General features: G+C 34.0%; 1 protein-coding gene across 5 annotated transcripts in view; it reads left to right on the forward strand.

Annotated features, from left to right (window-relative positions):
• Positions 1 to 13674, forward strand: part of PDS5A (PDS5 cohesin associated factor A) — a 131103-nt gene that overhangs the window by 106586 nt on the left and 10843 nt on the right. For all 5 annotated transcript variants that reach the window (XM_068543075.1, XM_068543079.1, XM_068543076.1 and 2 more), the window contains exons 24-31: positions 1502 to 1625; positions 1956 to 2160; positions 2663 to 2777; positions 5111 to 5243; positions 5802 to 5921; positions 8410 to 8472; positions 9204 to 9349; positions 10918 to 11026. In XM_068543075.1, coding sequence (XP_068399176.1) covers positions 1502 to 1625; positions 1956 to 2160; positions 2663 to 2777; positions 5111 to 5243; positions 5802 to 5921; positions 8410 to 8472; positions 9204 to 9349; positions 10918 to 11026 — 1015 coding nt within the window. The remainder of the gene's footprint in view (positions 1 to 1501; positions 1626 to 1955; positions 2161 to 2662; positions 2778 to 5110; positions 5244 to 5801; positions 5922 to 8409; positions 8473 to 9203; positions 9350 to 10917; positions 11027 to 13674) is intronic.

Raw genomic sequence — 13674 nt, forward strand, 5'->3', positions numbered from 1 at the left:
TACAATTTAGGTAATAAAAGTTGACTGGGTGTGAGTGGGAGTGCCTGGACTCCCTAGATTCCCTTGGAAAACTTCCTGTTGCAAAGGAAAGTCTGCCTCAGAGACTAGTACCTGAGAGAGACTGGCTCTCACCTCCATATCCTTTCCTTTTAGATATTTGTCTGATGCCACCCACGTTCTGGTACAAATCACCTCCTAATTCGTAGCCCCTCCATTTCATCAGACATTTGTAGGCTTAAGATTGATTTCTGTTATGTCTGTGTAAATATGTGTATGCATTTAAAAATTGTGGGAAATACAATAGATTTTAAATAAGTGATTTTTAATTTTTCAGGTTTTTTTAATATCAAGTTTTCTATGATGAATGTGAATGCCTCTTAAAATGAGGAATACAGTTCCTAATGTAAATGTTTCTTGCTAGCGTTGCAGTTAGTGCTGTTGTAAGCATAAGCAGACTTGATTAGCTGTGGTGGAAGATCTGAGCTAGAGTGTAACTAAAAATGAAGGCAGACATAAAAAAAGAATGAAATTTTGCCATTTGCAACAACATGAATGGACTTGGAGAGTATCACGCTTAGTGAAATAAGTCAGACAAAGACAATACTGTATGTTATCACTTATATGTAGAATCTAAAAAATTGAAAGAAACTAATGAGGACTTCCCTGGTGGTACAGTGGTTAAGAATCCGCCTGCCAAGGCAGGGGACATGGGTTCGAGCCCTGATCCGGGAAGATCCCACATGCTGCAGAGCAACTAAGCCCGTGCGCCACAACTACTGAGCCTGCGCTCTAGAGCCCGTGGGCCACAACTGCTGAAGCCCGCGTGCCTAGAGCCCGTGCTCTACAACAAGAGAAGCCACCGCAATGAGAAGCCCACGCACTGCAACGAAGAGTAGCCCCCGCTCGCCACAACTAGAGAAAGCCCGCATCCAGCAACAAAGACCCAACACAGCCAAAAAGTTAATTGATTGATTGATTGATTAATTAATTAAACTAGTGAATATAACAAAGAAACAGACTCACAGATACAGAGAACAAACCAGTGGTTACTGTTGCGGAGGGGGAGGGGCAAGATAGGGGTACAGGCTTAAAAGGTACAAACTACTATGTATAAAATAAGGTACAAGGATATATTGTACAACATGGGGAATATAGCCAAGATTTTATAATAAATATAAATGGAGTATAATCTATAAAAATTTTGAATCACTATGTTGTACACCGGAAATTAGTATATTATAAATCAGCTATACCTGAATAAAATAATAAATAAAAAATTTTTAAATGAAGGCAGATAAATTTAATATCAGATAGTCACAATGATTTGAGCCTTCTGCCCTGTGTTGAATTGAAGGACTCAAAGTAACTTTCCCATATTTGTACATTATGTCATTTTAAGCATAAATTATGCTAAAGACCTTAACAGTCAAAAAGGGATCAAAGAGTTTTGTGAATGATAATGGTTATAGGAAATGTTTATTTCTTTTTTGTTTGTTTATAGTAAATCTGATATGTCTCGCTTGCGATTAGCTGCTGGTAGTGCCATAATGAAGCTTGCTCAGGAACCTTGTTACCATGAAATTATAACCCCAGAACAGTTTCAGCTCTGTGCGCTTGTTATTAATGTAAGTAACAATCTTATTTTTGTCATTTACTTGGCCTTCAAAGTTAAATTTATTTACTTTCTATAGATTACAGATCCATTTGCTGTATGGATGTATGCACAAAAGGAATTGCTATTATTACTATTCTAACCAGTTAACTCCCCAAAATTAAGTTATTTACTCCCTCAGTAGAATTATCTTTTTTAAAAAAAAAATGAAGACATTAAAAATGCTTAAACTGTCCTTTTGTAAATGTTTGCCAAATTTTAAAAACTAAACTAGGGGTTTTTGTCATGGTTTTAAAAGTACTAATACTTTTATTTAAGTATTTTTCGTTTTGTGCTGCTGTAGGATGAGTGCTATCAAGTAAGGCAGATATTTGCTCAGAAGCTACATAAGGCACTTGTGAAGTTACTCCTCCCATTGGAGTATATGGCGATCTTTGCCTTGTGTGCCAAAGATCCTGTGAAGGAGAGAAGAGCACATGCACGACAGTGTTTACTAAAAAATATCAGTATACGCAGGGAGTACATTAAACAGAACCCCATGGCTACTGGTAAGTAACTTTCAAAGTGCTCAGTGTGCAGATATATCTTGTCAGTGTATCAATTTGTGGAGGGTTTTATTTCATATATTTCTATTATAGTTTATAATAACACTGGGACTTTTATAGAATGCTGTTGTTGTAGTTAAGATGTAAGTAAAATCTAAAATCCTGGTTTTTGAGTCCTATTTATAATGCATAAAACTGTTTGGAGGAACTGCGTTTTTTCTTATGGAATCAGCAGTGTGGCTTGATTTGAACACATTGCTCTGATGTCAGAGAGTAAAGAATTACTTTCCTAGCTTTTCCAGGGACTCAATCTTAAATTATCCTTTGTCTTCAGTAGCCTTCAAAATTGAAAAAAGTATTTCAGTATCATCTAGATGTCATTTTGCCTCTAATTTAGAAGTAACTGAGGGAAAAAATGTTAACTGAAGCAGTTAGAACGTAAATTAGGGAGGGATTTTTATAAAGGCTATTATTACTATTGTTAATAATAATGTTTTCACTTCAGAGAAATTATTATCGCTGTTGCCTGAGTATGTAGTTCCATATATGATTCACCTGCTAGCCCATGATCCAGATTTTACAAGATCACAAGATGTTGATCAACTTCGTGATATTAAAGAGTAAGTCATGTTGATTTTTAAGAAGTCTAAAAATTATTTTTCCTTTTTAAAAAATGCTAAATTTTTTCCTTTTACTATTCCCATTAGAATAAAAACATTCTTATGGTTTTATTCTTTTATTGTAAATTTTAAGTTTCCTCTTACAAAATTGTTCCTATCTAATAAGTTCTATTTGGTTGTTTTCTTTGTTTCCTGTTTATTTGCAGTTAGCTTTAGCTGAGTCTGTGAAATAAGTTGATTTGGTCTTTATGTTATTTTTACCTTTGTATTAAGATGGGCTTCAGTTACTTCAGTTTGATAATTTAGAAAGCCATGTAGTGAAAATTTCTCTCCTTAAAACTAAACTATACTTCAACCTCAAAAGATAATTCCTCAAAAATATGCACACACATACGAGATACTCTGTGGCAGGTCTATGGTAACACAAAATTAGATTTGTTACACCAGTCACAGAGAGATTTGTCTCTAGTGAAAAGACAGGCAGGTAAACAATTGCAAAACACTTGTTTAAGAAGTGTTTTTATGTAAAATAGAACTTTATATATGATGCAGGGTGAGTGAACAAGTACGAAGTAGCCTAGGATTGTCTACAAATGACCTCCAAGAAACTTTAAAGCAATGTCTATTTTCCCATTGCTGTGCTTTTGCTTTGCACTTTTAAATTGGTTCCTTCAGCTTGTATTTAAAGTACTATGATTTTTCTATGTGGGACATGAAGCCTTATCCCTAATCTTATTTGAGGTTGTAATCAACATTTATCTGCCTCCTGTAGCTCTTTCAGGAGACATAGGTTCTAGTCTCAGCTATCTGAGTAAAAACTTTACTTCTCTGCTTCAGTTGCCTTATCCATAAGATGCAGGATATGAAATAGATAATCCCTAAAATATCTTCCAATTCTAATTTCTGTTTACTTAATAAATACATTTTATTTGCAAATTCTTTTTCCTTTTTTTTTTTTTTTTTTTAATAACTGTTATTTTGGGATTTCCCAGAAAGCACTTTCATAAAGTGAAAAAGTGATGTATGTATTTGCCTAGAACACAAGGTCTATGTTAAGGAACCTTTTTAGCCCTATTTCAGTTGCAAGGCAGTCATGTGAAAAAGGGATTAGATTTGCGAGAGGCAACAGTGATGTGGGAAAAGTACTGAAGTCGTCAGTTAAAATTGAAATCACTGGCACATACTTTTTGGTTCTATCTAGCATGCAGTACTTTTGAGTATCTTTATACAGTATGCTTTTATACAACTTTATTCCACTCCCTTTATATTTTAATTGATAAAATTATATCTTTATACATTGTTTTATTTCACATATATATGATTATTATTTTATGCATTTGCCTTTTAAGTCATATATTTAAAAAGGAGTTACAAATCAGAAGTTCAGTAATGCTGGCTTTATATTACCTATGTGATTACCTTTACCAGTGTTCTTAATTTCTTACAGCTTCAAGTTACTATCTATTGTTTTTTCATTTCAGCCCGAAGGACTGAGTTTAGTATGTCTTGTAAGACAGGTCTACCAAAAACAAACTATAATGTAGTTCCCCCCTTACAGTAATCTCTTAAGACATTTACATATACTATAGCCAAAGAAGTATACATAGATTATCATCAAATGTTTTTTCTCTCCTGTTGATGGAGTAAAACAGTAAGTCTGTGGTGGCTGCCTGAGAATCATCATGGGAACTTGATAATAGGCTTTGATCCTAGATTTGTCGATGTAAGCTCCCCAAGTGATTCTAATGTTCATCCTGATTTGGGATTCATTTTTACTTAGAAATTCAGGTGTCACCTTCAGACACTTTATGTATTAAATGAATATAAAGTAACAAGTAGAAAACAGCAAAAATGGTTTGAGATGTAACTAGTTAGCTGAATTACTGGTTACTATGCACACCAGCCTCATAGCATGTGAAATTCAGAGTTATGTCACAGTTGAATTACATACCAATCTTAGATCTTCTGCATAGCTTGCAGATAGTCAAAATGGCAAGACTGTGCTGTATGCAGGTTTGCTTATCATTGCTGGATATTAATACACGTTATATCATCTAAATGTCTATTAAATACCTATAGAATGAATCTTTGTGTGCCTCATGAAACTGTCAGGCTTTCTCATATTAAGCTATGTGTTCATATTTGTTATTTGTGATATGATTCTATTTGAATTGAATATTATTAACAGGATATTTCTATTAATCATTAGAGTTTTCTCTGTATTGTACTCTTATTATATTCAGACAACAGAACTTCCCAGTAAGCTATATAATCCCTTAAGCAAAAGCACCTACAATCAGTCTCTTTACTAAGTGAATATGTTTGTCATTTAGGTGCCTGTGGTTCATGCTTGAAGTTTTAATGACAAAGAATGAAAATAACAGCCATGCCTTTATGAAAAAGATGGCAGAGAACATCAAGCTAACAAAAGATGCCCAGTCTCCAGATGAATCCAAGACAAATGAAGTAAGATATATATTAGGCCAGTGGGTATTAAGATATTACAGGAAAAAATATTATGACCCTTGTCCCACTTGTTTTTCCTATTACATAATAAAATAGATTACAGAATGTTTATTAAAACTATATGCCTAGTTTTTACTTTATTTCATTAAATTGAGTTCTATTATTTGAAGAACGTTTATTACTTTGAAAAAGATATTAAAACTTCTACAGAGCACAGGAATAAGAACTAGTAAAATTTACAGCTATGCTGTCTTAAGAACTTTTAGTAAGAGTTACAGACAAAGTAGATATTCTTTTTGTATGTTTCCTTTAGTTTGGTTTGTTGTTTTTAACACATACTTGGCATTCATGTTAAATTAAGATGAAGGGTTTTTTGTTGTTGTTTACTAGGAGGCTACATAAGAAGAAATGCCAAATACAAATGCAGAATGTTCAAGGAATAAATAATAACCCCATATTATTGTTTTGATTCGATTTTATATGTTGGTTAGAATTGGTACTTGTGGTTATTTTTCACTACTGAAAGGTATATGTGATTTTTTTTTTTTTCCTCCCTAGAAACTTTATACAGTGTGTGATGTGGCCCTGTGTGTTATAAATAGTAAAAGTGCTTTGTGCAATGCAGATTCACCAAAGGATCCGGTCCTTCCAATGAAATTTTTTACACAACCTGAAAAGGTAATTTTCTTCCCTTCATTTTTCTACCATACTAAACCTATTTAAATTTGTTACTATCAACCCTAGTGGCAAGTATTGGACTGTCTTGACTACAGAGTAAAAAAAAAAATATACCTCTGTGAGTTTATCAAGAAATGGGAGATTGTCTTCCAAAGCCTGAAAAATATCATTCTCACCTTACAGAGTAGAGAATACAAATCAAGCTTGGTGGTGGTGTTCCTATGTGAGCTATTCCTTCTGGATATTTCTAATATGTAAGAGGAATTTTCAAATTTCTTAAATTGTTTTCATCTCATTAAAACACTGTTAGTATTTTTTCAGACAAGAAGTAAACAAAATATTTGGTAGAGTATAAATATATATACATCTATATATGAAATAAAATGTTAGAATGAATGGAATTGGTCTTGGCAATTGACAGACTTGGATTCAAATCAACCATTTCTAATTTGAGGGACCTTACACATGTTAACTCTTCTAAGCCTCAATGTCTTCATCTCTAAAATGCAGGTGATGATAATACCTGTGAACAATTACTAATATACCTAGGTTTCTAAGAGTTTGTCACAAAGTAAGCATTTAATAAATGGTATTAATAATAAATAGTACATTTATTCTGCTGTCAGCAAATGAAGTTTTCCATGTAAGTAAATTTTTCAGCTAACTAAAGCTCTTTAAGTTTTTCCAGCTAATTTGGATTAAGAAACTTTTCCAAAAAGAATGCCTTTTATTTATTACCCACTTTAAGGTGGTATTTTAAAGTTTAACTTTCCTGTGCTTTGTTTAAAAAACTATCCTTAATATTTTTAATTGGAAAAAATAAGGCATTTAAAATTTTCAACAAAAATTTTAATCAGACTTTGATTTAGTACTCAGAATTTACTCTGCCTGGTTTTGGTAGGAATAATAAAGATTGCAAAGTTACTTCTGTTCTCATTGAATTTACTGGTCTTTATAAATACTCCTGAGTGAGCTCTTGAATTTAAATTTACTTTATTGTTGACCCAGGGCTATCATGACTGGAATAGTACCCAAATAGAATCTTCATACATCATCAAGAATTTAAATTGCTGTTTGTCACTACACCTAATTCTAATTGTTTTTTGTTTTGATATGAAACTTAGAATGTCTTTAGCCTTCTTAATAATAATTTCAGTTTTCTTCTGTTTTCAATGATCAGCTTTCCTCATTTCCTTTTCTAATATGTTGCTTTTAATATGGTATAAATTCAGACAGGAGAAAACTAGGCATATTAAGATAGTGAGCTAAGTGAAGCTATAGTATATCTTCATGTAACATTTATTTTAGCTACATAAAAGCCTTTGTGGGGAAGAAAAGAAAGATACAGCCTTGCCTAGAACACATGCCAAAAGTGTTATTTCTTTTTATAGGCACATTTAAGCCCTCTGTTCTTTTCTGTGACACTAGTGTGAAGGTAAACTTAATAAAAGAAAAATAATTTTTTAAGTGCGATTTCTTAAAAATTAATGAACTTCCAGATGGTAGTAAGTCATTTTGCTTCCGTGAGACCATTGTGGTTTACTCGTGTGCTATTCCCAGGATAATTAACACATAGAGGCACCACAGGATCAAATTGAACTCTTACACAGATACAACTTTCAGAAGTATCATCAGTGTCCACATTTGGTTTAATTCATTTATTAACTGGTTAATATCACTGCTGCCAAAGAACATTATAATTGACTTAATTAGATTTTGATGGTGTATTTACCTTTATGATTTGGACAGTCTACTTATGGTTCTAGGAAACAAAATATTTTAATTAAAGTAACAGATTTTTTTTCTTACAGTAAGGATAATTTTCTTGAGATTCTGTGTGGGGTTCTTTTAGTGAATATTAAGTGCCTGATATATGCATAGTACCATTTTGGATGCTTTGAGAGCCCCAAAGAAGTAAATTTTAGGGACTTCCTGGCAGTCCAGAGCTTAAGACTCCGTGCTTCCACTGAGGAGGCGTGGCTTCAGTCCCTGGTCTGGGAACTAAGATCCTGCGTGCCACGTGGTGCGGCCAAATAAGTTTTTACAAAGTAAATTTTATAATAGAGTGGAGAACATAGTTCATTGAATAAACTGGAGACTGTTTGCCCTGAACCATATGAAAGAATAGAAGTGTGTTTTATTTAAAATGTGATTTAAGGGAATTCCCTGGCATTCCAGTGGTTAGGACTCCGTGCTTTCACTGCCAATGGCCTGGATTCAATTCCTGGTCAGGGAACTAGGCTCCTGCAAGCCACGTGGCGCTGCCAAAAAAAAATGTGATTTAAGTAATTTATATCTGACATTTGACTAAGTCTTGTGTGTCACTGAGTTAATTTTAAAACTAGACTTATGGTATGGTTCATGAAATATGCTTTGATGGTTTGATATGTTTCTTAGCACAAATGAAACTGTTATTGTAAAGCAGAATGCCTTGAAAAGTCTTGTATGGACAATAAAAATATGTTCACTTTTTTTGTTTTTTTGATAGGACTTCTGTAATGACAAGAGTTATATTTCAGAAGAGACAAGAGTACTTCTGTTAACAGGAAAGGTATTATGTACTAGATAATTGGGGGATCTTTATCTCATGTGCATATTACTTCTGCTATTCTTAGAAATAACCTTTAAATGTCCCTCGGATTTTATAGTTCCTGATTCTTAGGGATCATGTTGTGGATTATAGCATCTAAAGCATTTGTTCTCTCAGGCTTTTTTTTTGCCATGAACCACTTTAGAATTACAACCATGTGTTCTCAACAGTACTGATAGGCTTCAAGTTATTTAGAATTCACACAGCAGATTTCCCTGAAAAATGGTATAATAAATTTAGATGTGTAAGATAAAGATAATTTTAAAGTACTAATAAGTTAGATAATTTATATTCTATAAAGGTAATATGACATCTAAAAGAGCAAAGGGAAATTTAATATTTTATAAAGTGTCTAAACTATTACTATATACACTCAGTTTACCTGTAAGACATTTTATTATGTCTTAATTGTTATGTATTTCACTGTTTTAGGGACACTTTTTATTTTGATTGAGCAATAGGAATAATTAAATATTGCATAGTCATTTTTAAGTAGAGGTAATGCTTTTGATTTGTAATTATGTTTAGATATAGTTTTACAGAACTATCATTTCTAATAAATTTAAGATTTAACTTTCCAAAGCAACAACAATTCCTGGCCTTAAGCGAAACAGTATCCCTTACATGTGTCTAAATTTGTATGTATTCCTTTCAGTAAGATATAAAATAACATGCATATATGTAATTTTTAGCCAAAACCTGCTGGAGTACTAGGTGCGGTAAACAAGCCTTTATCAGCAACGGGAAGGAAACCATATGTTCGAAGCACTGGAGCTGAGACTGGAAGCAATATTAATGTAAATTCAGAGCTGAACCCTTCCACCGGAAATCGATCAAGGCAATTTTTTTCTCCAATTGTTTTTGTTACTATCACTCACTACTTGGTTCATCTTTCAGTTTCTTTTCTTAAAGCACTGTATCACAAAAACGGACTTTAGGAAACATCTTAGTAAAAAACAGTAGTGCTAAATTTTAGTATAATTAATGATGGAAATTGAGAGTGTACTACACATTTTGAAACTGTTTAGCATTCTAAATGTGTAGAAAAGTTAAATGGAAAAACGTAAGAATTGGTAATATAGTAAAACTAATTTACATGAAAGTGTGTGTATGTGTTTAAATTTAACACTTAGAACTGAAAATGTAACTCTTTAAATATTTAATTTATATGCTTTTTAATTTTTAACTCAAAATTAGTATAGCATGAGTAGAGATAACATTGTTAATAACATTTTCCACTTATTAAAGATTCCATGTTTGGGACTTCCCTGGTGGTCCAGTGGCTAAGACTCTGCACTCCCAATGCAGGGGGCCCAGGTTCGATCCCTTGTCAGGGAACTAGATCCCACATGCCACAACTAAGTTCTCATGCCACAACTAAGACCTGACACAGCCAAATAAATAAATATTTTTTAAAAAGATTCCATGTTTAACATGTCAAGTGTTTACTGTCTTAGCTACTGCATAAAACTTTCCATCTGACCCTACTCTTACCAACACTAAATATTGAGGCTTTTAAAGATTTTATTCTAATTCGTGAAATTGTAAGCATAAATTCAGTGGTGGTGTTTTAAACACATTTTTAGCAGTAGAATCCCAAAATATAAAAAAATTAACGTGGAACATCTGCGGTTTACATAGATGGTGGGGGTCAGACACCTCCCCTATGGCCTCTTCTTGCAGCCCCTTCCCTTGCAGAGCATTAAGAACACAGACTGGAGAAAACTATACGCTCATCTGTTGTATTTTTTTTTTTAATTATTATTTATTTATTTATTTATTTATTTATTTATTTATTTATTTTTTGGGCTGTGTTGGGTCTTCATTTCTGTGTGAGGGCTTCCTCTAGCTGCGGCAAGCGGGGGCCACTCTTCATCGCGGTGCACGGGCCTCTCATTATCGTGGCCTCTCTTGTTGTGGACCACAGGCTCCAGACGCGCAGGCTCAGCAGCTGTGGCTCACAGGCCCAGTTGCTCCGTGGCATGTGGGATCTTCCCAGACCAGGGCTCGAACCCGTGTCCCCTGCATTAGCAGGCAGATTCTCAACCACTGCGCCACCAGGGAAGCCCCATCTGTTGTATTTTTGCTTTGTTTTAGGGTTTTCCACCCCCAACAGATAGGCTTATAGAATAGTTGTGTTGTTTGTTGCTTGTCAACTAAGCTTTCTATCTGGTGGTTTTAGGCAGTCATTTCTGTCTTACATTAGTAAGGTAAGATGGAAATCCAAAACTTGATATAGTAGAGCAGTAGTCTGTAACCACAGAAGATCTGAGTCTTGTTAATGTTACTTCACTTGGCCAGACTTCTAAATCAGCCTAAGCGTCTTTCCTTAATGGTATAGTGAGAGAGTACACTTCCTATTCATGTGGTGAAATAAAGAAGCTTTGGTTTATTTCTCTTCAACAGGGAACAGAGTTCAGAGGCAGCAGAAACTGGAGTTAGTGAAAATGAAGAGAACCCTGTGAGAATTATTTCTGTGACACCTGTAAAGAATATTGACCCAGTAAAGAATAAGGTAAATTTTAAAATTTAACAAGTGGGTTTTTCCCATGGAGATTCTTACTACAATTTTATGATGGGGTAAGAAACCCACGGTCGACACATTAATATATACTACATACTATACCTTTGTGTATACCACCCCCTGCTATACTTACTGGGCTTCCACTCTACAGAAGTGATTCTGTCTATGTCCACTCTCTTCATTTACCAGAGTTTGTGGTCACCTTCTCCCACCCTACTTCTCCCAATACCTTGAAAGAATAGGAACTGAAGTGTTTTGAGATCTTGTTTTCAAAACTTTATTGACTCCCACCAGGGATCAACACTCTGTTTCTGTTGTTGTTGTTTTAAGTTAAACTTAATGAGCTGACCTTTTAAAATATGTTTGAGTTTTTATTTAACAGCTGCATTCTTTGATGGTGTATCTTTTAACTGTGGCCCCCGATATTCTTAACAATTTTTTGGCAGGACAGAAAGGAGTATAACATTGGTAGGAGGATAACTTTCCTCAGTAAGAATGACCTAATACTATTATTTCTTTTTCTATAGAATCATGTTCTTGACATACTTTTTTTACCCCCCATATATTTATGATATTATCAAATATTTTAGGAGTTATCCTCAGGTACATAAAATATGGGACTATACAGTTATTCCACAGTAGCTGAACTTTTCCTGTCCAAACTCATTATCTGAATTCAAACTGAATAGGTAAGGATACATTTTTTAGGTCAGTCTCTGACTATCCAGACTCTTGCTGTTTGCTATCTGAACTTCAGTATGTCAGTAAATTCAGGTAACAGGGAACCTCTCACTTTCAAAACTCTTAGAATTCAGAAACCAGTAGATTTAGATATTGTGGGATCCTTCTATAGAATTAAACATTGAACATAATCATGCTTAGATGCAGATACACATATTGCCACAGATATTTAAACATGCTTATAATATGTATTAAGAGGTGGTACAGGGATGCAAATGTTTATCTAGTACAAACATCTATCTATAACCTTTTCAACCTCTGCTGTAGAATTGTATAGAAGATAAACTGGGCATTTAAATTCTAATTTCTGAGGGGCCAAAATATTACTTTGATTGATCTGTAATATTATATTGTTCCAAACACTGTTTTAACTTTTTCATACTTCCAAAGAATGTTTTAACAGATACCCTGTTGCCTGAAGAGACGGGTTGTATTTTGACAAAAGCCTGATAGCTTCCCAGTCAGATCTCCCATAAGTTGATATGATCATTTCTTTCCAGGGTCTGGTTCTCAGTCTTGCAGGCTCAAAACACTATCTTTTGTACTAAAAGAAGATAAAGATCTAAGAGAGTGTTTCTTGGTAACCAATTGCTCAAAAAGATTGATGCATAAACCAATTTATTAGTTACGTATATAAAAATTATCCAGCAAATTGTATATGCATGTTTACAAATCAGAACATTTTCTCCTATTATTTACTCTGTGAGCAAAATCAAATGGTAATATGAAGAATGAATAAGGGAGGTGGTTAAAAGAAGAAATAACACAGTAACATTCCGTGGAGCAGGCAGGCAGTACCACCAGTGTTGCCCTTTAGAGTCTTGAATTTCTTCATGCCTACAGCTGACAACTCCCATTTCCTCTTCATTTGGCTTTTGCATGAGTTCTTTATACATATGCACATATACATAATGTTCATAAATGTGTAAACAGGATCATGTGCATGACTTTAATAGTCTTTTTTTCCCCTTTTAAACAGCTTTATCTGTGTGTTCAATTTTTTCTCTACAGTGTTATCATTTTCATGTTTGTATACACATAAATCTTCCTTTCCCTGTTCTTTGTCACTACAATGTTGCATTAAATTTACTGGTGATGTTGTTTCTAGGGGCTAATAAGTTCTAGTAGTGGGAATGCTAGGTCAAGGAGTAAATATACTAGAGATTTTAGATATTTTCATATTGTTTTCTTCGAAAATTAGAACACTTGACATTTCTACCAGCAGGGTACTTTTTCCTCTATATACCCGTTAACAACAGGTTTTATAGTTCTTTTGAATTGTTTTCAGTTTAAAGTATTAAAACTAATGCCCCACTATTGTTTTAATTTATATTTCTCTGATGATCAGTATTTTTGTTGACCATTTGGATGTACTCTTGTGTGAACTGCCTGTTCATATTTGCCCGTTTTTAAATTATCTTCTTCTTGTTTAACTCAACTTTTTTTTTTTTTTTTTTTTTTTTGGCCATGCCATGCGCCTTGCAGGAAATTCGCCAACCAGGGATTGAACCGAGGCCATGGTAGTGAAAGCCTGGAATCCTAACCACTAGGCCACCAGGGAACTCCCTAATTCAACGTCTGATACTGTAGTAGTTTTACCTTCTTGTTAACATTCTTGCTCCCTTCCAATCTCATCACCAAATATAGCAGCCAGTGTGATCTTCTTAAAATATAATTTGGATTATGTTTGTCCTCTATTTAAAGTCCATCAATGACTTTTATTAGCACTTAGAATAAAATCAGATTTCTTAAATGCCCCATAAGGCATTCATGATCTGGTCCATGCCTGCTTCTCCTACCTTATACCAGTCTCACATCACTTCAAGTTCCTTAAATCTTCCAAGCTCTTTCCTTCTTCAGGTACTTCATGCTGCCTCTTCCATCTGTCTAAAATACTT

The sequence above is a fragment of the Eschrichtius robustus genome, chromosome 4, assembly GCF_028021215.1.
Source record: "Eschrichtius robustus isolate mEscRob2 chromosome 4, mEscRob2.pri, whole genome shotgun sequence".
In the NCBI taxonomy this organism is placed as follows: Eukaryota; Metazoa; Chordata; class Mammalia; order Artiodactyla; family Eschrichtiidae; genus Eschrichtius; species Eschrichtius robustus.